A 20,935-nucleotide genomic window follows, 5' to 3' on the forward strand; every position below is an offset into this window, starting at 1 on the left:
TCAGTGTGAAGACACCAAGCTGCCATCGTTCCCGACATTCCCAGACCTGGCCTCCTCTTCTCCACCCAAATTAGCCTTGCATCTCCCTTCCTGCTTCTTTCTCTTAGACCACCCAAAGAAGTGACAGTGACAGAATCAGGCAGTGTTAGCAGCACCTACAGGGACGAGCTGGGGAACAACACGTTTCCTCTCTGGGCACGTATTGTGATTTTTTTTTTTTTTGCAGCCTATATACGTGTCTTTGTTTCTCAGCAGCCAGTGTTGCAGGATGAGTATGCATTCCCTGAGCATGCACACACTTAGTAAGGGAGAGGAGATGGGTTGGGAAGTCTATGTAAGTGGAAAGGGAAGCTAGGGCTGAAGCATTTGCTGCATTGAATCCACAAAGTGGATAATCTGTCTACTGAATTGAGAGCCAAAGAAATTTTTAAACACAGAGCTCTGGACAGTTTCATTTGTGGCAGCTGGAAGCTACTTGACAACTCCTTCCCATCTCTTTCTCTTTCTACTGGGGGGTGGGAGGGTGGCGAAGGCAGCCTACCTTGGCAGAGGCAGATCGGCACATCTCCTTTCCCTTTGCCGCCCCGCCACGTGTGCCTGAGGACATTAGCTGCGGGCCTCAACCGGTCCTCCAGGCCTGCCTGTGGCTTGGTTGCTTGGATTGTAGGAAACTGACATGTCCTTCCACTGACCAGCATCCTTTCACTAGAAACAGTTCCGCTTAGGGAAAGAATATGGTTTCTCCTAGGGGTCATGCCAGCCAGGACTTTCAGCCACCTTCTGCCTGCTGTCCCTTTGGAGTCTTCCAGGCCTCCTCTGAATATCCTGACCCCATAACTATCTCTTCGCCACCCCTCTGGGCGATGGTGAGGAGGTTGTTTGGAGCAGAGTTCCAGCCCTTGCACGAGCTGGCAGGGACATAACTCGGCTTTCAGATCCACGACACCTGGCTCCCTCTCACAGTGCCCCCATGGACTTCGCCCTCAATACCTACATGAGCCATGCTGGGATTCGTCTTCGAGAGGCACGCCCTGCCAGCACAGCCGAAAAGGCCCAGTCTGCTCCTGACAAGGACAAGTGGCTGCCTTTCTTCCCAAAGACAAAGAAGGTGACAGAGCTGCCCTAGAAAGCGTCCTCTCTCGGTGTACAGTTGTCTGCGCTGAGGCCAATGGGGAGGCCGTTCTGCAGTTATTTAGCTCATCCGGCTGCCTTGGGACATGGAGTCAGTGAGAATCCCTAGACCAGAGCAGCTCTCCCTCCAAACCCAGCCCAGAGCAGATGTGCTAGGTCGGGTACAAGCATGAGTCTGCTTTCCAGCTATTTGTTTAGGGCCGGTCTTGGGAGCAGTGGCAGAGTAATTAGTGGCCAAGGCTGAATGATGGGACCTTCTCTAAACCGCAGTGTCTCTCGTCTCAGCAGAGTAGCAATTCTAAGAAAGAAAAGGATGCCTTGGAGGACAAGAAGCGAAACCCCATCCTCAAGTACATCGGGAAGCCCAAAAGCTCATCCCAGAGCAGTGAGTATTTGGGGAGCAACGGCCTTGGGCAGGGACCTCAGCCCCTTCACAGACTGGTACATTGCCAAGGGTCTTCCTGTGTTTCTGGGAGCCGCAGGCCCAGACTCAGCTTCTTCTTGGTGCTCCTGCATTCTCCCCTGGCCATAGCCAGTGCAGGACCTCTAAGGTACAGGTGACTACTCAGAGCCCTGGAGGCCGTGGGTCCTAGTCCAGGAACTCAGAGCCAGTTGTAGCTACTGAACAGCCATGCGGAGGGATATTTCCCCCCTGGCAGGATAGCCCTGTTGACGGTAAACGCCCCCTTCACCTTCATCCATGGGATTCATCTGTACTCCTGAGGGCCTGTGTGCTGGGAGCAATTATGGGCCCTTGTTAGGGAGTTTGAGTTACTGTTAAGCAGAACTAGGCATAAAGAGGGTCGGTTTGGGACCCAGAGGTTCCCCTAATGCCATCAGTAACCCAAACTCCTTGGTCCTATCATTGATCTCTCCCCGGCGTTGTGTCATTTGTCTGGAAATTGCTGCTGGCCCTCCCAGTCAGTATCTTGAGACCCCAGTATTAGTCTGGGGACTCTGTGAAGGCTGTGGGGTGGGCCTGCTGCCTTTTCTGAAATCGCTGCTTTGGGGGAGGAGGGGGAGGACGGGGACTCCACTAGATCAGCCCTGATGTTTGCCGCTGCCTTTCATTTTCCAGCTTGATGTAATTTTTATTTTGACTCGTGAAACATTAATTTGACTTTTCATGGTTTACTTTTGTTTTTGTTTGTTTTCTTTTAGCATTTCATATTCCCTTGTCCCCTGTGGAAGGTAAAAGGACCATTTTCTTTGGGTTTTTCTTTGCATTAGCATTGAGTTTCCATCGCCCAAATCCTGTCCTCCCTTCTTTCCTTTTCTCCTCCATCTTCTCCTCCTATCCTGATCCTCTTTCCTCCCTCCATTTCTCTTATATGTTCCTCCTTGTTGCAGAGCTGCTCTGTGACACAGACCCTTGCCCATGAGGCTCTGCCCTCACTCTGGCTGCGAGGCTCTACCTGCCCAACCCAGGCTCCCCAAGAGCCGGGGCTCCTCCCCGGGGGGGCCCTTCCTGGAGGTTCAGCAGAGGCCCACCTTCTAGTCCCTGTGAGATTGCTCCGCAGCCTAAGACCTTTCTCTTTAATTGTCTCGCCTCTCTATGGCGGAGGCTCACGCTGTAGAGCTCTGTATAAATGAAGGAAACCCTCATACATTGAAATGTCCTGCACAAGTTCCTCAGATTTTTGTTTTCAATTGAAATAATAAAAATCCTCATTTTTGGAGGTTATGTGGGGTTTTTAGTAAATGATAGGTCTCTAACAGTTTTTCTTTGGGGTATCTTTATTTATATCATCTACTTTGCTTAAGCCCCTTAGCATAATACCCTCATCTCTTTTAACTCATAACTGTCAGCACTGTATAATTGCAGCAGGTGAAAAAGGACCATAAGTGTGTTTTAGAGTGCCTAATGTCTTCTAGAATCTGTGTATTAAAATATATATTCAATACACATTAACCCAAGGAAGCTTAGAGCCTAGAATGGGACAAGTTCATGTCCCATCAGTGAGGTCCGTATGCATTCAATTAAGTGATTAATGTTTTCTGGGTTCTATGATAAATCTATGGAGAGAGAGAGTAGTGGGATTCAATCAGGAAATTATTCTGTGGCTAGAATTCATTTTATGTAAAAGCGGCAGTTAAAAATAATGATCTTCGAAATTATTTTAAAAGTTATTAAATTCCTAGACATTATGCTATTTGAAACAATGAAAATAAAGAATTATTGAAAAACTGTTTATAAAACAGTGGAAAAAAGAAAAGGATGTCCTTGAAACCCAGGCCCTTAGTTCTTAATGGATTCTTCCTCCCGTCGGCCCTGCGTCCGCCCCGCCCGGGGAAGGCAGGAGGCGAGCAGCCCTGGGAGACTTAGCAGCCCTGCCCAGGCCACTTGCTTTGTGTCAGCCTGAGAGGGGACAGGAAGGCCCAGGGCGGAGTCGCTGATCCCAAGGGCAGGATAAGGATGCTGTGTGTCCGCCATCTCTTTCAGTCAGATCTTTCCGCTGTGATTTCGTGACTTGATTTGGTGTTCTCAGTTCCCAGGACATCATGCAAATCTGTGTCCGTATCTAAAGACCAAACACCCACCAAAGCTAGAAAGCTCCGTAGTGAGAGTTTTGCCACTTACGGTCAACTGTTGCCCCTGTTGATTAGTGAAAGTATCTGATTGTTGGTAACATCTGATCTACTTTTATGTAGTTTTATTGTCATTCAGAGAATGGAGGAAGGAGAGCAAAGGCGACCAGTGAAACTTTGCTCTTTTTAAAAATGTCTTCCTTTCTACCTATTTTTTCCCCTGTTGCTCTGAGTTATTCAGTTTTACCAGATCTCAGGGCTACACCTCTTTCTTATCACAGAGTGTAACTATGTCCTGAGGACAATTGGGCATTTTCCAAGTGGCCCATGAGAGAGGAAACAGTGGACTCAGCCTGGCTTTCTGTTATAGGATGTTCCCAGGCTCCCCCGTCATCCCCCAGCCAGGGCGGCCCAGGGCAGTGGCTGCACCGCTGGCCCTGGTTCTGGAAGTTGCCCAAGGCCCAGCTGCACTCTCAGTCTGGGGCAGGCAGATCTGGCCCTAATCTTCAAAATGGGAGTGATGGTAACGGCCCCTACTCCTAATACATACCCACAGCTACCTGTTACGCAGTTTTAGGAAAATATTACCCTAGCTACCTGCCTACAGGATATGAAGTTGTAAGCTTTGAAGAGACCAGCTAAATTTTTTTCTGCTCCCTCTGGCTTGGAAATTTTCTTATGAAACTCAAGTTTAGATACATGGGGAGATTTGTAAGTTTGTATATATAGATATCAGGGTCTCTGAAGCATGTAGGGAACCCTGGTTAGTATGGTTAGAATCAGGGCCTAGCCCCCTGGGGTATTTATCTTGCCTCCCTAATCCCACTTATCCTTCCCATTGGCCTCAGGGAGAGCAGCATTTCTAGCCCAACTCCTGTTCTAGTATCACTGGCCCTGGAGCTGAGCTGGTTGACTTTGCAGGTGACAGCCGTGAGCCCCGGGCCTGCGTGTTCTTCTCCAGCGTCTCCACGTGGCATTGCGTGTGCCATTTTACTCTCTTACCTGCCTTCTCTGCTTCTTTGAACAAGAATAGCTCTCTTTCGTCTTAGCTTTGAAAAAAAAGGCTAGAATCTGAATGCCAGAGAGCAACATCCCTCCTCTGTTCCTCCTAAGACCCCCCCTCACTGGTAATAAAAGATGTGATTCTTTAATGATGGAGATCAGAAGTGGTGGGGGGAGGGGGCAGGGGCAGAAAGAAGGGTCAAGGAAAAACAGAAATAATGAACTCTAAAAATAATACACATTTGAAAAATGCTTGATACAATTTGACAACATGGCCAAATTACACGTACTTATGTTTTCAGTCCTCCTGGCTATTTTTTCCTTAACCTGTGTGTGGCTCTTGGGAAACACCTAGTCACAATTTTCAGGCAGAAGAGTGATTGTAATAAAGGATGTGAAAGCCAAAAGAAATACGGGCATACCTCACTTTAATGCACTTCACAGATAATGTGTTTTTTACAAGACCCTCCACCAGCAGAAAGATAGCAACTCACTGAAGGCTCAGATGATGGTTAGCATTTTTTTAGCAATAAAGTATTTTTTGATTAAGATATGTACATTGGTTTTTTTAGACATTATGTATTGCACACTTAATAGAATACAGTATAGTATAAACATAACTTTTATGTGTACTGGGAAACCAAATAATTCGTGAGACTCGTTTTAGTAAGAGAGTCATTTTATTGAACTGAACCCAGTTCACTATTTCCGACGTATGCCTGTATCCACTGAAATGTACTTTCAAACCCTCTTTAGCGTATGAGAAGAGTAGACCCAGAAAGGTAGAGTGACCGCCCAGGCCACGCTGCGTGGTAGTGGAAGAGCCAGGACTAGAACCGTGTCTCCTGATTCTCAGCCCCACGCTGTTCTCATCCATGCTTGCTCATTACTCTGTCTTCTGGGCTAGAGGGGAGCGAGGGCCCTGAGAAATTGTCCCTGAACAGAAAGCAGAGTGTCCTTCATTATCTTTCTGCTTCCAGTCAAACCAGGCAACGTGAGGAACATCATTCAGCACTTCGAGAACAACCAGCAGTATGATGCCCCAGAACCTGGGACGCAGCGACTCTCAACAGGAAGCTTTCCCGAGGACCTGCTGGAGAGCGACAGGTAGCAGTGGCTGGTTGGGGCTGGCCAGCTGCCCACTGAGTGGAGTAGAGCCTGGGTTTGGAAATAGGGTTTAGTTCCAGCTACTTTATCCCTTTATTAGCCCATAAGGCTCCCACTCTAGTACACTCACCCCCTTCCCCAACCTTCCCGCCTGGTGTCTTCAGAAGAAGACATGTGTCAGTGATTAGGCCACTGGAGGGGAGAGCAGCGCCCCTAACCCTCCAGCCCAGTAACCGCATGCTTTTACAATTTCCTTTGGATTCAGCCCTTGGCTACTTAGCATCCTCCATCCCAAGAAAGAGCTAGATTACATTATAAAGCAGCTAATCAGGAAACCCTACATGCCAAGGATAGAGAAGCCTAGAGGGGGGCAAAGGGAAGGCCTGGGAAATAAGGAAGTCAGGCCAAAGATGGTCTGTGCCACCCATGAAGAAGAGAACAAGAGACAAGGTTCTGCCGGGGTTTTAAAGACGGACGATGTAACTTGGACATCAGATGTCTGCCTCAGCAGAGAGATTCAAAGTTCATCACTTCAAAACAAACTGCTCTTCCCTTTTTAAGAGGAAAATAGGGAGTTGAGGCTGTGGCATGTCTCATTCTCCATCTTTGGTCAGGTTCTAATGAGAACCCTTCTCTGATATTGAAACACACTCTTGGACTTTGTCTTGACTGTGGCATGACAACAATCAAGTCATGTCGAAAATTCTGCCACCAGCACTTAAAGTGAAAATTGCGTATAGTTGGAAATACCATTGCAAATTCCATAAGAAACCCTTGAGGTATAGTAAATGTCGTCTTGTATATATGAAAATAATTCTTATATAGATTCATATCTGAGCCACTGAGCTGGACTAAGGGCAGGCACTACAGGTGGACTAAAGGCAAGTCAATATGTAGCAGCCTGGATAGTCAAACCATTTTACCTCTGAAATAACTCATTAGCAAACCATAAGTCAGACATTCTGCTCGTTTGCTGGGTTGCTCCTTTCTGTTTATAGTAAGCCTTTATAAGCTTAATACTTATTAAAAGATTTTGACATAGTGAAAATTAACAAAGATTGAAGAAAGATAAATAATAGATTTGTACTGGGGTGAGAGGTTGAGTTCTAATATTACCGGCTAAATTGAACATACAAATTATGGGATTGCTGTGGTAGGCATGATCTTATAGATGTATCAAATATATGATTATAAGATATAATATCAGAGGCCGGCCCGGTGGCGCAGCGGTTAAGTTCACATGTTCTGCTTCGGCAGCCCAGGGTTTGCCAGTTCAGATCCCGGTTGCAGACATGACACCACTTGGCAAGCCATGCTGTGGTAGGCGTCCCACGTATAAAGTAGAGGAAGATGGGCACAGATGTTAGCTCAAGGCCAGTCTTCCTCAGCAAAAAGAGGAGGATTGGCAGCAGATGTTAGCTCAGGGCTAATCTTCCTCAAAAAAAAAAAAAGATATAATATCAACATTTTGAGAAAATATTTCAGCCCATTTGCAAACTTGTATTCTTGAAGTTGCCAGGTAAATTTGCCCTAAGACATTTATCCTGAATCTGCTCTCAGCAAAAGCCTCTGGATTTGATGATTGTAAGTTCACTGGCAATCTTAGAAGAAATGGTGTAAGCAGCACAGAGGGTCAGAGGTCATCATAGATACTTAACAGGTATAAGAAGCCCCCAGTTCTAGGAGGCAGTACTCTGGGAATTGTTGGCCAGAGGTAGGTGATGTGTCTCACTTCCTGGTGGGAGCGTTGCTTACTTCTGGGTGCCTGAAGGACGGTGCTTAGCGTTGTAGCCCCAGTAACCCCACTGGACGAGGTTTGTTGTGTGCTAAAATGACCCAGTAAGGGCACTGGTGAAAAGAGTTTTGAGTTAGTTTGGGTTGGAATTGTTGTAACAGACTCCAGGGGGTGAGTTCAGTGGGCATCAGCTGGCAGTATGGTTTCTGACCATGCAGACAAACCCTTGGACCCCACACAGGGAGCTCTATTTGGATCCTCTGGTGTCCGGAGAAACTTGATGAATGGAGACCATGCCATTTGGCGCCTTCGCTGCAGCACCCTGCTGTGCTATTAAGAGCTCTCCAGACATCTCCAGGTCTTCTGTGGTCCTGGAGGCAGAGCAGGATATAGATTAGTAATAATGTCAGCAAAGAACCAGCCCAGCAGGGCCATGGGGAGAGGCACCATCCTGGGGCAGCTAGGGGTCAGAGATGCCAGCTGTCTCGGGGCTGATGCACTGCAGGACTCAAGAAGAGCACCAGCTGGTCGTCAGCATCTCATCAAGCCCTGGGGACGCTCAGAAGCCAAGCATGGCAGGCCAGGCAACAGGCTCCAACCTGTCAGTAAGCACCCTCCCAAGCTGGTCTGCTCTCAAGAAGGGAAATGGAGGCTTAGGAAGGATGTTATCAAGATGAGAATGGAAGAAATCACGTCACAAGTAAAGGGTGGGAATCCAACAGCAGACAGAATTTTCTGATAGTGTGGAGAATGCTAGAATGAGTGTGTGAAGATAGTCTCTGTACTTCCCTCTGAGAAGATCTTGTAAAAGGAGGGATACAGCTCAAGCAGCTGACCTGTTTCAAAGCAGAGGGCAAGGTGGACTGGCAGTGAGATGGCCCCAGGGCCGCAGAGGGGGCACCCTGAGGTCCCTGATGCAGATCGTCGTCTAGAGCTTTCCTGATGGGGGCTTGGGGTCTTTGGCACCTGGACACACCATGAGTCTGATTGTTAGCCCCAGATTTCACCTTCCTGCTAGGATCCCTTCCTGATCTGTTATGAGGAAGATGAAAGGCTCTGTCCGTCAAGCCAGGCTGGGGAGGGAGGAGTTTATTGAGCAGCAAAAGTGGTTTGTTGCTGAGAAGTGTCTGCCGCCCAGGTGTTTGGGCTCTTTAGGGGTCAGGTAGAGAACCTGCAACATTGAGGCACCCTTGAGATAGGGCCGCAGATAAAGATTGGCCAGGACATAAGATCCCAAAGTCTCTTGCCCTTTCCCCCACCAGCTCACGCTCAGAGATTCGCCTGGGCCGCTCTGAGAGCCTGAAGGGCCGGGAGGAGATGAAGCGGTCTCGGAAGGCGGAGAACGTGCCCCGCTCTCGCAGTGACGTTGACATGGATGCTGCTGCAGAGGCCGCCCGCCTCCACCAGTCAGCCTCGTCCTCTGCCTCCAGCCTCTCTACCAGGTGGCCAGGGCTCAGGTGGCTCAGCCCACTGATATCTTGGGGGCAGGGACAGGGGCAGAGGGTTGCTGAAAGGTGACATTCTCTCCACAGGTCTCTTGAGAACCCAACCCCTCCTTTCACCCCCAAAATGGGCCGCAAGTGAGTAATGGTCTCCTCTCTGTTGAGTGTCTGTGTCCCAGCCATTCAGCTGCTCCTCCCAACCCTGAGTGGCTGGTTGGGTGTTCCTCTTCTCTTCATGGCCCTCTGGTTTCCCACGGGCCCAGGGCAGGCAAGGTGGGCAGGAGAGGGAGGGACAAACCCTGTGTGTGAGGTCTTCCTCCAAGTAAGGCTGAGCTGCCCATTTTCCCCCAGGAGCATTGAGTCCCCCAGCTTGGGATTCTGCACAGATGCCCTCCTCCCCCACCTCCTAGAGGATGATCTGGGCCAGCTGTCTGACCTGGAGCCAGAGCTGGACGCCCAAAACTGGCAGCATACAGTGGGCAAGGATGTGGTATCTGGGCTCACCCAGAGGGAGATTGACCGGCAGGAGGTCATCAACGGTGAGAATGCGCTCCAACTCCCCCCACTTCCACTGTGACTCATGTGGGAACAGGTGCATAGCACCTAACATGCAAAGGGTGGTAAAGAGTAACTAGGGTGGGGCCCTGGGGACAGGACTAGGTCTGTGTTGCCATCCTGATAAGGGCCACCTCAGTGTTCCGGCCCCTGGGCTGGGAGAAACGTTGATGTACGATCTGAAACCAGCACTCGGTTCCCCCAAAGGTAAAGTGGTTTGGAGATCAGGGTAGTGACTAGATACTTGCTGATCTGATTTCTCTCTGTCTCCCTGCCCTGCCTTGTCACAACCCCCGCTCAGAGCTGTTTGTGACAGAAGCTTCCCATCTGCGCACACTCCGGGTCCTGGACCTGATCTTCTACCAGCGAATGAAGAAGGAGAATCTGATGCCTCGGGAGGAGCTGGCCCGGCTCTTTCCCAACCTGCCTGAACTCATAGAGATCCACAGTGAGGAGCCTGTCCTCCCCATCTGCCGGCCTCCCCCCTCCAAACTCCTTCTCTGGCTAGCCTTCAGGTTTCTCTTCTGGTTTGCCCACGTGCCAGGACCTCCCTGAGTAGATAACCCTCGCTAGGCCTCTTTTTTTTAATTTCTTTTTTTAAAGATTGGCACCTGAGCTAACTGTTGCCAATCTTCTTTTTTTTTTTTCCTGCTTTTTCCTCCCCAAATCCCCCCAGTACATAGTTGCATATTTTAGTTGTGGGTCACTCTAGTTGTGGCATGTGAGACGCCACCTCAGCGTGGCCTGATGAACGGTGCCATGTCCATACCCAGGATCCGAACTGGCGAAACCCTGGGCCACCGAAGCAGAGCGCACGAACTTAACCACTCCGCCACGGGGCCGGCCCCTCACCAGGCCTCTTTGGTGCAAGAACTTGGTGTACAACCTGAAACCAGCTCCAGTTCCCCCAAAAGTGAAATGGTCTCCAGACCCTTCCCCACAGCACTGCTGCCACAGGCCCCTTTCCTCTCAGTCACAGAGGGTCTGGCAGCGCAGCTCAACCCCAGGCATTTCCATTTCTTCTCTCCCTGCCCCAGATTCCTGGTGTGAAGCCATGAGGAAGCTCCGGGAGGAAGGCCCCATCATCAAAGAAATCAGTGACCTCATGCTGGCTCGGGTATGGTGCCAACTTCTCCCACTTGGAGGAGACAGGTCTCATTACCCACGGTTAGGGGATGTGGCAGAGGAGGAGATGGGGAGGGACCGTCCCAGGCAGGGCTGTGATGCCTGGGCCCGTGTCCCTTCTGCCTCTCAGTTTGATGGCTCCGCCCGGGAGGAACTCCAGCAAGTGGCCGCTCAGTTCTGCTCCTATCAGTCCATAGCCCTGGAGCTGATCAAGACCAAGCAGCGCAAGGAGAGCCGCTTCCAGCTCTTCATGCAGGTGAGTCCTTGGCCGCCCTCAGCCTTCCCTCATCGCCTCTAACAGTTAACCAAACCAACCATATCTCAGTAAGGCTGGAGGAAAAGAAATGTTCACCAGGGATCTCCTGAACTCCCCTCCTTCTGGCCCCCAGCTCCAGGTCCCCAGCTTTTCTCTACCAGAGAAGATAACCTGGCAGCACCTGCACCCATCCACACCCTCCCAACACCACCACCTCCCCAAAATCACGGACACATACCCACTCCCAAGACAGAGCCCACTGTTTGTTGAAAAGAACACTGGCTTAGCAGTCAGAAGTCAGGCTCACCTGCTAGCACCTGTGTACTCTTGGATGGATCTCAGCTTCCTTGTCTATGATGTGGGACGAATACGTGCTCTGTGTAGCCTGTTTGACCATATCCCTTCCTTGGGCTGTTGGTCTCCTTGCCCCCACCAGCCTTTCCCTAAAGACTCAAGGAAGAAGCTGCCACCACTGTTTCTGGACGACCCATCTGGGATTAGGATCTGTTTTGCCTTTTCACACCCATCTGGGTCCTGAACCCATAAGCCAGCTCCCAACCACAGGTTGACGTCTTCCTCTGTGTGTGCCTCCTGCCTTCTAGGAGGCCGAGAGCCACCCTCAGTGCCGGAGGCTGCAGCTTAGAGACCTCATCATCTCAGAGATGCAGCGGCTCACCAAGTACCCACTGCTGCTGGAGAACATCATCAAGCACACGGAGGGTAGGACTTGGAGAGGGGCTAGGACTGGGAGGCAACAGCCCTCATTTCAGACCCTAGTTCTAGCACTGACTTGCTTTGTGACCTTAACAAATAGCTTGGCCTCTCTGGTCTTCAGGGTCTTCATCCTTTTCTTGTTATGCTTAGTCTCAAAGAAGATAATGATTATAAATGTGCCTTAGGAAATAGAAGGTGCTCAACAGCAGGAGGAGATAAGAGCCACCTCTAGCCTACGTGGGGCCTTTGGCAAATCAGAGGAAAGCCTCTGAGTGGACACAGGTTGGCACGTGGAGGACACCTTGGCTCCTCTGATGATCATGGTCCCACAACAGGGGCCATGGCTGGATTTTAGCCCTGGTTCATCTTCCCCCCTGGACACCTCTGTGCAGTGCACAAAAGACAGACTATATGTGGTAACCCCAGAGGAATAGGGGACCAGGCTGAATAAGGGGGTCTGGGCCCAGGTTGTCACTGTCCCTGGGATCCTGAACATCTTTCACCACCCTCAAATTAGGGACGTTGGCGTCAGGGTATAGAAGTGTGAGGAACCTCAGCCTGATTTGAATAGGCTTCCTGGAGGCACAGTCACTGCCGTCCCCCACTGTCCCTGTTCCTGTCCCCCCACATCTGTAGAGCTGGCTGTGGTCTAGGCAGGAATTCCCAGCTGCCTGTGTCTTCAAAGCAGTGGTGTGAAACCCAAGGGCACTCAATAAAAGTTAACCTTATACTTGAGGTCCTCAGGTTAGGCAGGGGTGGCGTATCTACACCCCTCCCTGCTGGTTTGTGGGAGGCCGGTCCTCAGGGCTTTAGGCAGCCAGGTAACGTTGGACTCGGACAGATTTCTCAGGCGGGAGCCCTCAGCACCTCCTCTACCCCATTTCACAGGTGGTACCTCTGAGCACGAGAAGCTCTGCCGGGCCCGGGATCAGTGCCGGGAAATTCTCAAGTATGTGAATGAAGCGGTGAAGCAGACCGAGAACCGGCACCGTTTAGAGGGCTACCAGAAACGCCTGGATACCACCTCCCTGGAGAGGGCCAGCAACCCCCTGGCAGCAGAGTTCAAGGTAGCAGGCAGAGGCTGTGGCGTGGTCAGCCCCCCACACACCTACTTCTTGGCCACCCCTAGGAGCAGAACTCTGGTCAGGGCTTGGAGAATCTTGCTAGGAGACGGGCGTATCTGTGGTCGGAGGGCATGGCAGGACATGGAACACACACACCCTGTTAGCATTGTCACCCCATCCCTAGATAGACAGCCCCACCAACAAAGACCCGATGTTAGAACTCAGCCTGGGAGAGCAGGGGATGGGAGTCAGAGCCTGAGGGAAAGGTGAAGACCGTTTGAGAAGGAATAAAGCTGGAGGGATGGGCAGGCGAAGCAGAGAGCGACCTTAGGAGAGTGGATGGCATGTGAAAGGGGGTGGATGAGAAACCCAAGCCAGAGCCATTGGGGTACCAGCAGCACAGCTCATGCACAGGACTTCAGAGGTGCCTTGTTACTTGTCTGCGTCTCCCACCAGAGGGTAAGGACAAGGACTGTTTCTTGTTCACACTGATTCCCAGCACCTTAGCACAATGACGCACATATAGTAGGTTCTCGAATACTTGTTGAATGAATGAATGAATGGTATCTCCTTAACAGAGCCTGGATCTTACAGCCAGAAAGATGATCCACGAGGGGCCCCTGACCTGGAGGATCAGCAAGGATAAGACCTTGGGTATGTGTCAGGGGACTGGGGCCGAGAGAGAATCCACGGTGGGCTGGACAGCCCCAGGGCTCTTCCCTCTCTGGATCATAAGCCCTGGAACCTGGTGCTTTCGGGGTAGTAAGGTGGCTGGGGAGGTGCCCCATGTGTTGAAGAGGGATGAGTGGGCAACAGGGAACACCTCAACGCCACCACCCCCCTCCAGACCTCCATGTGCTGCTGCTGGAGGACCTCCTAGTGCTGCTGCAGAAACAGGACGAGAAGCTGCTGCTTAAGTGCCACAGCAAGACAGCCGTGGGCTCCTCAGACAGCAAGCAGACCTTCAGCCCCGTGCTCAAGCTCAATGCCGTGCTCATCCGCTCCGTCGCCACAGGTGCCGTGGGGAGACTGGCCTGGGCCCCAGGGCCGTGATCCCTGTTACTAGTGTCCAGCGAGCACTGGGTGATGCAGGGCTGATCTGGGGCCTTGGAGAGCTAACCGGTCCACCTGTGTTTCTTTCCTCCTGACCCATCTAAGCAGGAGGATGTGGTCCAAGATGGGCTAGGATGACAGGTAGGATAGGGATCAAGATGCAGATAGAGAAGCTGGAGCAGACAGGATGGGATGTGGGCACCTAGGATGGGCTAAGGACGTCTCAAGCAGGATTGGGAAGCATGGGATTGGGCAGAGGGGAGCGGGACACACCTTCCTGCTCACCAGTGACTTGGGCAGAGCTCGGATGCAGAAGACTGCAGCACCCATGGTTCAGAGCGGTACAGGGGACAGGGACATTTCAGTGAGGAGTGGAGTGTGTACAAGAAAGAGCTCTGAGCTCGAGCCAGGCAACCAAATTCTCTGGGCTTGCTTTCTTCCTCTATAACATGGGGTGATACCTGCCCTACTTCTTGGAGAGATCAAAAGGGGTGATGGATAGGAAAAAGTTTTATAAACCCTAAGCACCTTACACACATCAGCCCTCACTGTTAGGGGACCAGGAAGGTAATGGGGGTGGCCATGGAGATAACATTAGGGGTTCCAGAATTGCCTCTGTCCCTTTTGTAAATGAGTCCCAAGTGGTTCTGATGACCGAGGTCTGTCTCATGCTCCATTCTTGATTTGTGTTGAGGGTCAGGGCCTCGAGTCTGCACTCTGTTGTCCTGGCCCAGGCTGCTGTCACACCTCTGCCACCCCCAGTATAGACCCTTCTACCTTCCTTTCCTCACACAGATAAACGGGCCTTCTTCATCATCTGTACCTCCGAGTTGGGCCCACCCCAGATATATGAGCTGGTGGCATTGACATCATCAGACAAGAACACGTGAGAATTGATTGAGGGGTCACACGTAACTGCCGTCCCGTTGGGACCAGGGTGGTGTGTATGAGGATGGTGGGCAGTGAGGCCAGGGCTGGACCCCAGAGCAGTCAGAGGACAGGGGCTGGGCAGGGAAGGGGGAGATGGGGCAGATGTGGAGGGGCTGTCAGGAACACCTTCCCTGCCCTGTAAGCCGGCCTGTGGCAGGGAGGAGGAGTCCCCCACAGGGCCCCCGCCTTCTGCTGCTTTCCTGTCTCTGGCTCCACGCCCTTCCGCTGGGGTTCTTCTGCCCCTTCCCCTTCCAGCATATGAAATTCATGCATTCCTCTCAGATGTTTGCCGCCAGGACCCTCATCCCCCCGAGGTCATCCAACCACCCCGTATCCCCTGACAGCAGCCAGCCAGAGGTGGCGTGGCACAGAGAGGGAGACAGGTGGAGGTAGACAGTTTCTCAGCCTCAGGGTTTTCATCCATAAGCAGTGGGTCCTGCCACTTCTTGGAGAGTTATTTTGAGAGAGTAAACAGATGCAGAATGCTTAGCACAGAGCCTAACAGAGGGTTGGTGCTCAGTAATCAGTAGCTACAAGTAATAGAACTCCACAGAGCAGCCAGTCAGGACTGAGGGGAGGTGGGAACAGGCAGAGGATTGTGGGGACAGGACATGGAGAAGGGCCTCGAAGCTCTGGGTGGTGGAGTCAGCAGGGGGAGATGCTGTGCGCCTTGGCCTTGTTCTCACCACCAGTACTCTCTGTTCCTGCCGAGCAACAGATGGATGGAGCTCTTAGAAGAAGCCGTGCGGCACGCCACCAGGCACCCTGGAGCCGCCCCGACGCCCATCCATCCCCCGCCCCCGGGCCCCCAGGAGCCAACCCACCCAAGCCCCACCGCGAGCAGGTGCTCAGCCCTCCAGTCCGCCTCGCCATCCCCACTCCAAGCCACTCATTTTCTGCTGCTTCCAAGCCCTTCACCCCTGGGGATGGACAGCCTCAGTAGACAAATGTTAGCAGGGACATGCCTCCACGTCTCTGCCTTCTGTCTGTCTGCTATCCCCCCGCAGCCCCCATCCTGACTGTAATGGAGACTGTGCCTGAAGTGGGGTGGGGGCTGTAGAACTGGGACCAGGAGGAGCTTGGCCAGCACCCACCCCCACAGGTTGCCAGCCAGACGGCAGGTGCTGAAGCCTAACACCTCTCTTCTTGGACCCCACTCCTTCGTTGCCCATTCTAACTTGGGAGGCCAGGGTGGAATTTTGTGACATCACCACCTGCTGGCTGGCAGAGAGCCAGAGTCCCCGCAGGTGATCTTCCCTCCCCCTCGGCTGTTTCTCCCTCAGGGCGGGGCTGGATGACTCAGAAATGTTCCCTGCGGAACCAGAACCTGAGGAGCTTCCTGGAGGTGAGTCCCCCCAACAGCCTTTGTGGGAGCCCACCCCAGTCCATTTTTTGTAGGCACAGGTAGGGAGGTGGTCAGGTGTGGGTGTGGGGTGCTGGGAGAGATCCATCAGGGCCAGAAGTAGGAGGTTTGAGAAGAACAGAGAGGAAACAGAGTGAGGAAGAAAGTGTCTGGAAGAAGGAGAACAGACTTAAGCGAGCGGAGACTAGCTCACTTGAAGAGACTCCACCCTGGCTCTCTGCTGGCAGGTAGCTAGCAATGGCGGAAGAGGGGCAGTCGGGCAGGGTCCAGGGGCCCTGCTTCTTCCAGTCGGGTTACTAATGGGGAACGAGATGCACGCGGAGACTGCAGGGACTGGGAGCTCAAAGGGCTTCAGACCCGATTACCGGGATGGGATTGGCAGGGGTGGGAGGGTCCTGAACAGAATTCTCCTTGAGGTTTTTTTATGTGAATAACTTCATGTCTTGGGTTTAGAGAGAAATCTCCCTGGGTGGGCTCCCTGGCTGTTTCCCTCTGATTAGAATGCTTTTCCTCTGAACTCCCACACCTCCTCAAGTATTTGTACAAATGTTCTCTCTGCATCGATACACCTTCTTGGAGCACTCGGGTTAATATGTAACCAGCTGTCCTGGTACCACACACCCTGCTCAAGTTTTTCTTCTTTTCTATAATACTTCTCACCTTCTACTTTATTCAGATAATAACTAACTTTATTATTTCTCCATGTGCGTCACTAGGATTTAAGCCCCACATGGAGGTTAATCTCCTCACTAGAATTTAAGCTCCGTTTTATTGGTGCTGTATGCCAAGAGTCTGGGACACTGCCTGGCCATAGCAAGTGCTCACTAAACGTCTGTGGAATGAATCAGCCGATGTTCCCAGCCCCCTGAATCCAAAGTTGGGCATGGGATCAGCCCACGTGTGCCCTCCCTCTTTCCCTGCCTTACTCTGTCTTCCCATTCAAAATAGGCACTGGGCCCCAGCAGAGGGTCAAAGGGAAGCACCCGGTCATGCTAGAGGCTCCCGAGCAGCCGGGCCGTGTAGAGGAAGAGGAGGTGCGTGCCCTGCCTCACCCTGCTGCATCCCTGGATGTAGAGAACAGGGCCAGCAGGACAAGGGACCCCATCCTCCTGCCCCTCCCAGACCCTCTTTTCATGGAAGGACTCGCTGACGCAGCCCTAGAAGATGGTGAGTGCCCCATGCACCCTGCCGTCAGCCCTGGTCCCCCAGTAGTGTGGCCAGTGTGAACTGGCAGATGTCTCCAGGCTCCACCTGCTCGAAGGCTCTCCCTGGTTGTGCTTGAGGAGGGACAGATGCAGAGAGACAACTGTCACTCCCCTTCTGCCCGCCCCCCCACCCCCAGCTGGTTGGCCGGAGCCCTCCAGCTCCACTCCGTGACTGAGGAGGCAGTTTCACGAAGTTAGGGGTGGGGGAGGAGAGCAGCGACCCTCCTGCCACCTCTGCACTCTCCCAGCCCTGGCGTGGTGTGCAGTCCTGTGCTGGGGAAGCCATCACCCTGTTTCCCCTCCAGTGGAGAACCTGCGGCACCTGATCTTGTGGAGCCTGCTGCCAGGTCACTCCGTGGAACCTCAGGCTGCCAGGGAGCCCGAGGACGACCTGACACCTACACCTTCTGTCATCAGCATCACCTCTCACCCCTGGGACCCAGGCTCCCCAGGGCCAGCTCCCACTGGGGGTGAAGGGGACAACACCCAGCTCCCAGGGCCAGAGGGGGGCCGGCCAGAACAGGAGGACGTGGCTCTTTGTTCTCTGGAACACTTACCCCCAAGGACCAGAAATTCTGGGATCTGGGAGTCTCCCGAGCTGGACAGGAATCCAGAGGAAGAAACTTCAAGCACAGAGGCAGCAGGAAGTTACAAAGTTGTGAGAAAAGGTAAAATAAATTGGGGCGTCCACTGGGGAGACAAATGCCCAGCTTTGCTAGGGTAGGGGCGAGTCTTCCAAACGGCTCCTTCCTTCCCGCCTTTGTTCCGGAAGCCACGTGTGCAGGGCTCACACTGGGTCCTGGCAGAAGGGGACATGTTGATACTGTGCAAAGGCTGTGGAGTCGGACAGCCAAGGTTCAAAACCTTATTTCTGTCACTTGTGTGATCTTAAAGAAAATTCTCAGTCATCTCTGAACCTCATGTTACAGTACGAGGGTATTGCCTACTGCCTGCACGAATCAGCTCTCAGCAAGTTTCGGCTGGTGTTCTTCACCCATGTCCCAGTCCTAAGGAAAGGATGAGGCTCTTCTCAGAAGCCTCACTGCTGGAAAGACAAGGGCGGATGCTTGCAGCCAGTCGGTCCAGAAAGCAGTGATGAAGGAGCTGGCAGTGTGAGGGGTGGAGATGGCAGCTGGACTAGACGTCAAGCAGTGGGGGGTGGGCTGTGCAACAAGGCTGGGAAGACACATGGAGGGTAAGGGGGGGGGTCACGAATGAGCAAGGAGGTAGGGAGTGCGCCCCAGCTTGTGGAAAACCATGGGGGGCTTTAAGACAAGAAAAGCTGAGACTAGCCAGGGTTCGTGCTCAGGACAGGTTTGCCTGGCCAGAGCAGTGAGCCCTGGGGAGGGAGGCCCTAGGTGCAGGGAGGAGTAAGCTGAGGATGAATACTGGTCTGAGGAGTGTGGCGGGAAAGACGAAATGAGGCCTGGGGTGCCCGCGACGGGTGGATGGGGCCTGAGTTAGTGCGAGGGGGTTTCCTAGCCTCCCTGAGTGCACAGCTCTGCCTCCCTCTCCAAGAACACTTTTCGTTCTGTCTGCCCAAGGTCTGCCCTCTCCTTGGTTTCTGGGAACTGACCTTCCTTCTCTCCTTCGGTGAATTGGTGGAAGGTTCTCTGCAGCTCCCTGGGGTGTAATCATGAGTGATCCTGTGTTCATTTGGTTCTTCCCTTTTTCTTTTTCTCCATCCCCACTCCCCCTTCTCTCTCCCTCTCCTTCCTGCTCTCTCTCCCTTCCCTTTCCTTCTCTTTCGGTCTCTGCTCTCCCTGGTGGTGGTGGTGTTGGTGCAGCTGAGGTGGCAGGCAGCAAGGTTGTCCCTGCACTACCAGAGAGTGGCCAGTCAGAGCCTGAGCCACCTGAAGTGGAAGGCGGAGCAAAGGCTACGGGTAATGAACTTCTCCTTGGAGCCAGAGACAGGCCAGGGCTGGAGCGAGGGGCCTGTGGGGGCAGAGCTGGGCTTTGGGAGTTGGAGCCCTACCTGCAGTCACATGGGGGGACACACCCGTGCATTCCCTCAATTGTCTGGAATGGGGAGGGAGTAGGACATGGGCCTCAAAACAGGGAAACAGACTCTGTGCCACCCACTTGTCAAGAGCTGCCCAGGTGCCTTTCAGAACAGTAGGTTTGGCAGTCTGTGCTGTCCTGAGATTGGGCAAGGAGGCCCAGTGTCCTTAGCATGACTGTCTGAGCCACAACTCCAAGGTCACCGTGGAAACAGGCTTACCTGGCCTCCCAGGTTCCTCGGTGTTTCCTATGCTTACTGCCCTGTCAGGGACCCACCATGGCCTTCCTCCAGCTGCCCCAAGCCCCCTCTGATGAGCTGAGGTGTCTCTCGCATCATGAAATAGATGGCGGTTGGCGAAGGGGGTGGGGCTGAAGTTCACAGCAGAGCTTGAGACGGGGCAGAGTGAAGGAGGCGCCGCCCGCTCCTTTCACAGGTCCCCGAAACCAGCCCACCCCTCTTGACCAAGGAGCAGAGCCACTCCATGTTTCCCAGATGAAACACGGAGCCCCTGCCACTTTCTCGTAACTTCCACCACTTCCCTTGCTATGGGCCAAGCTCAGCAAACTGCTATCTGGAAGGCTCTGGAGGAGGAGAGCTATGAGGGACGGGCAGGCGGCGTGAGGCCAGCCCGCTCTGCGCTCATTGTGGTGCCTTCCCTGGCCCTGTCATTCGGCACGGGGAACACCATGGGAGGGAGGAGGGCTTCGACTTCTCTCTGTTTGACTCCTAACCTCTCTCTTGCTGTGGGGACAGGGAACTGTTTTTATGTCAGCATGCCAGCAGGACCCCTGGACTCAAGCAGCGACCCCTCAGAGGTACCCACGAACCCCTCCCAGCCTGACAGCCTCCCTGCCTGGCAGACTGAGCCTCGGCCCCAGCGGCTGGGAAGCAATGAAGATCAGAGGCGCCCCGGCCACTCTCCCCCCAGCCTGGCCCTCAGGGACGTGGGTCTGATCTTCCGCACCATTGAACAGCTCACCCTCAAGCTCAACAGGCTCAAGGTAAGGGAAACGGGACTTGGGTCCCTGGAGGCTTTCTGTGGTGTGTCCCTGGGAGCCTTAGATCCTGGCCTGGGGCTCTTCCCTCCTCGCACCTAGCCTCACTCAAGCACAGCCCCATCCCTAGGGCCCAGCACAGATAAGAGAGCCTGGTCCCTTCCCCAGGGACCTTATGAACAGGAGGACTCGAGGGCACACATCCCCCTGCAACTAACTCTTCCAGGACATGGAGCTGGCCCACAGAGAGCTGCTCAGGTCCCTCGGGGGAGAGTCATCTGGCGGCACCACGCCTGTGGGCAGTTTCCACACAGAGGCGGCTAGATGGACAAACAGCACCCTGTCACCTCCAGCCAAGGAGCCCCTAGCCTCTGACTCCAGGGACAGCCAGGAACTGGGGCCCTGCCCTGAGGATGGTGAGTAAAGCCGCTCCCCTCTTTGTACCTATGCTGGGGGAGAAGGCCTCCAACTCGGGAGGAAACGTCACCTGCAGTGTGAGGGGAGCGAGGGCTCTGAGGAAGGGGTCTCACTTGCCCTTAGGTACAGTTAATTCATCCCTCAGCTTCAGAAAGAGATCTGTTTAGGGAAGCCCCACAGAAACTCCCCTCAAATGGGAAACTTAAAATAGAAGCCTCTATTTCCTGGGTTATGGAGATAATGAACCAGGGTGAGCCTAGTCTCACATCTAAAATCCGTTCTTATTAAACGGTTCAGAATCAGATTGAGT

General features: G+C 53.0%; 1 protein-coding gene across 7 annotated transcripts in view; it reads left to right on the plus strand.

Annotated features, from left to right (window-relative positions):
• ARHGEF11 (Rho guanine nucleotide exchange factor 11) overlaps positions 1-20,935 on the plus strand; it is a 99,391-nt gene that overhangs the window by 77,048 nt on the left and 1,408 nt on the right. For 2 of the 7 annotated variants that reach the window (XM_070608553.1, XM_070608558.1), the window contains 22 exons: positions 964-1,108; positions 1,420-1,516; positions 2,293-2,322; positions 5,643-5,769; positions 8,767-8,946; positions 9,037-9,084; positions 9,298-9,485; positions 9,803-9,949; positions 10,539-10,618; positions 10,757-10,882; positions 11,485-11,602; positions 12,485-12,663; positions 13,239-13,314; positions 13,508-13,675; positions 14,509-14,599; positions 15,362-15,487; positions 15,927-15,988; positions 16,955-17,173; positions 17,517-17,879; positions 18,999-19,094; positions 19,967-20,214; positions 20,435-20,624. In XM_070608553.1, coding sequence (XP_070464654.1) covers positions 964-1,108; positions 1,420-1,516; positions 2,293-2,322; positions 5,643-5,769; positions 8,767-8,946; positions 9,037-9,084; positions 9,298-9,485; positions 9,803-9,949; positions 10,539-10,618; positions 10,757-10,882; positions 11,485-11,602; positions 12,485-12,663; positions 13,239-13,314; positions 13,508-13,675; positions 14,509-14,599; positions 15,362-15,487; positions 15,927-15,988; positions 16,955-17,173; positions 17,517-17,879; positions 18,999-19,094; positions 19,967-20,214; positions 20,435-20,624 — 3,104 coding nt within the window. Of the gene's footprint in view, positions 1-963; positions 1,109-1,416; positions 1,517-2,292; positions 2,323-5,642; positions 5,770-8,766; positions 8,947-9,036; positions 9,085-9,297; positions 9,486-9,802; positions 9,950-10,538; positions 10,619-10,756; positions 10,883-11,484; positions 11,603-12,484; positions 12,664-13,238; positions 13,315-13,507; positions 13,676-14,508; positions 14,600-15,361; positions 15,488-15,926; positions 15,989-16,954; positions 17,174-17,516; positions 17,880-18,998; positions 19,095-19,966; positions 20,215-20,434; positions 20,625-20,935 lie in introns of all 7 variants that reach the window. The other 5 variants (XM_070608556.1, XM_070608555.1, XM_070608552.1 and 2 more) reach the window with 4 other exon arrangements.

This window comes from Equus przewalskii, unplaced genomic scaffold (assembly GCF_037783145.1).
Source record: "Equus przewalskii isolate Varuska unplaced genomic scaffold, EquPr2 ChrUn-9, whole genome shotgun sequence".
NCBI lineage: Eukaryota > Metazoa > Chordata > Mammalia > Perissodactyla > Equidae > Equus > Equus przewalskii.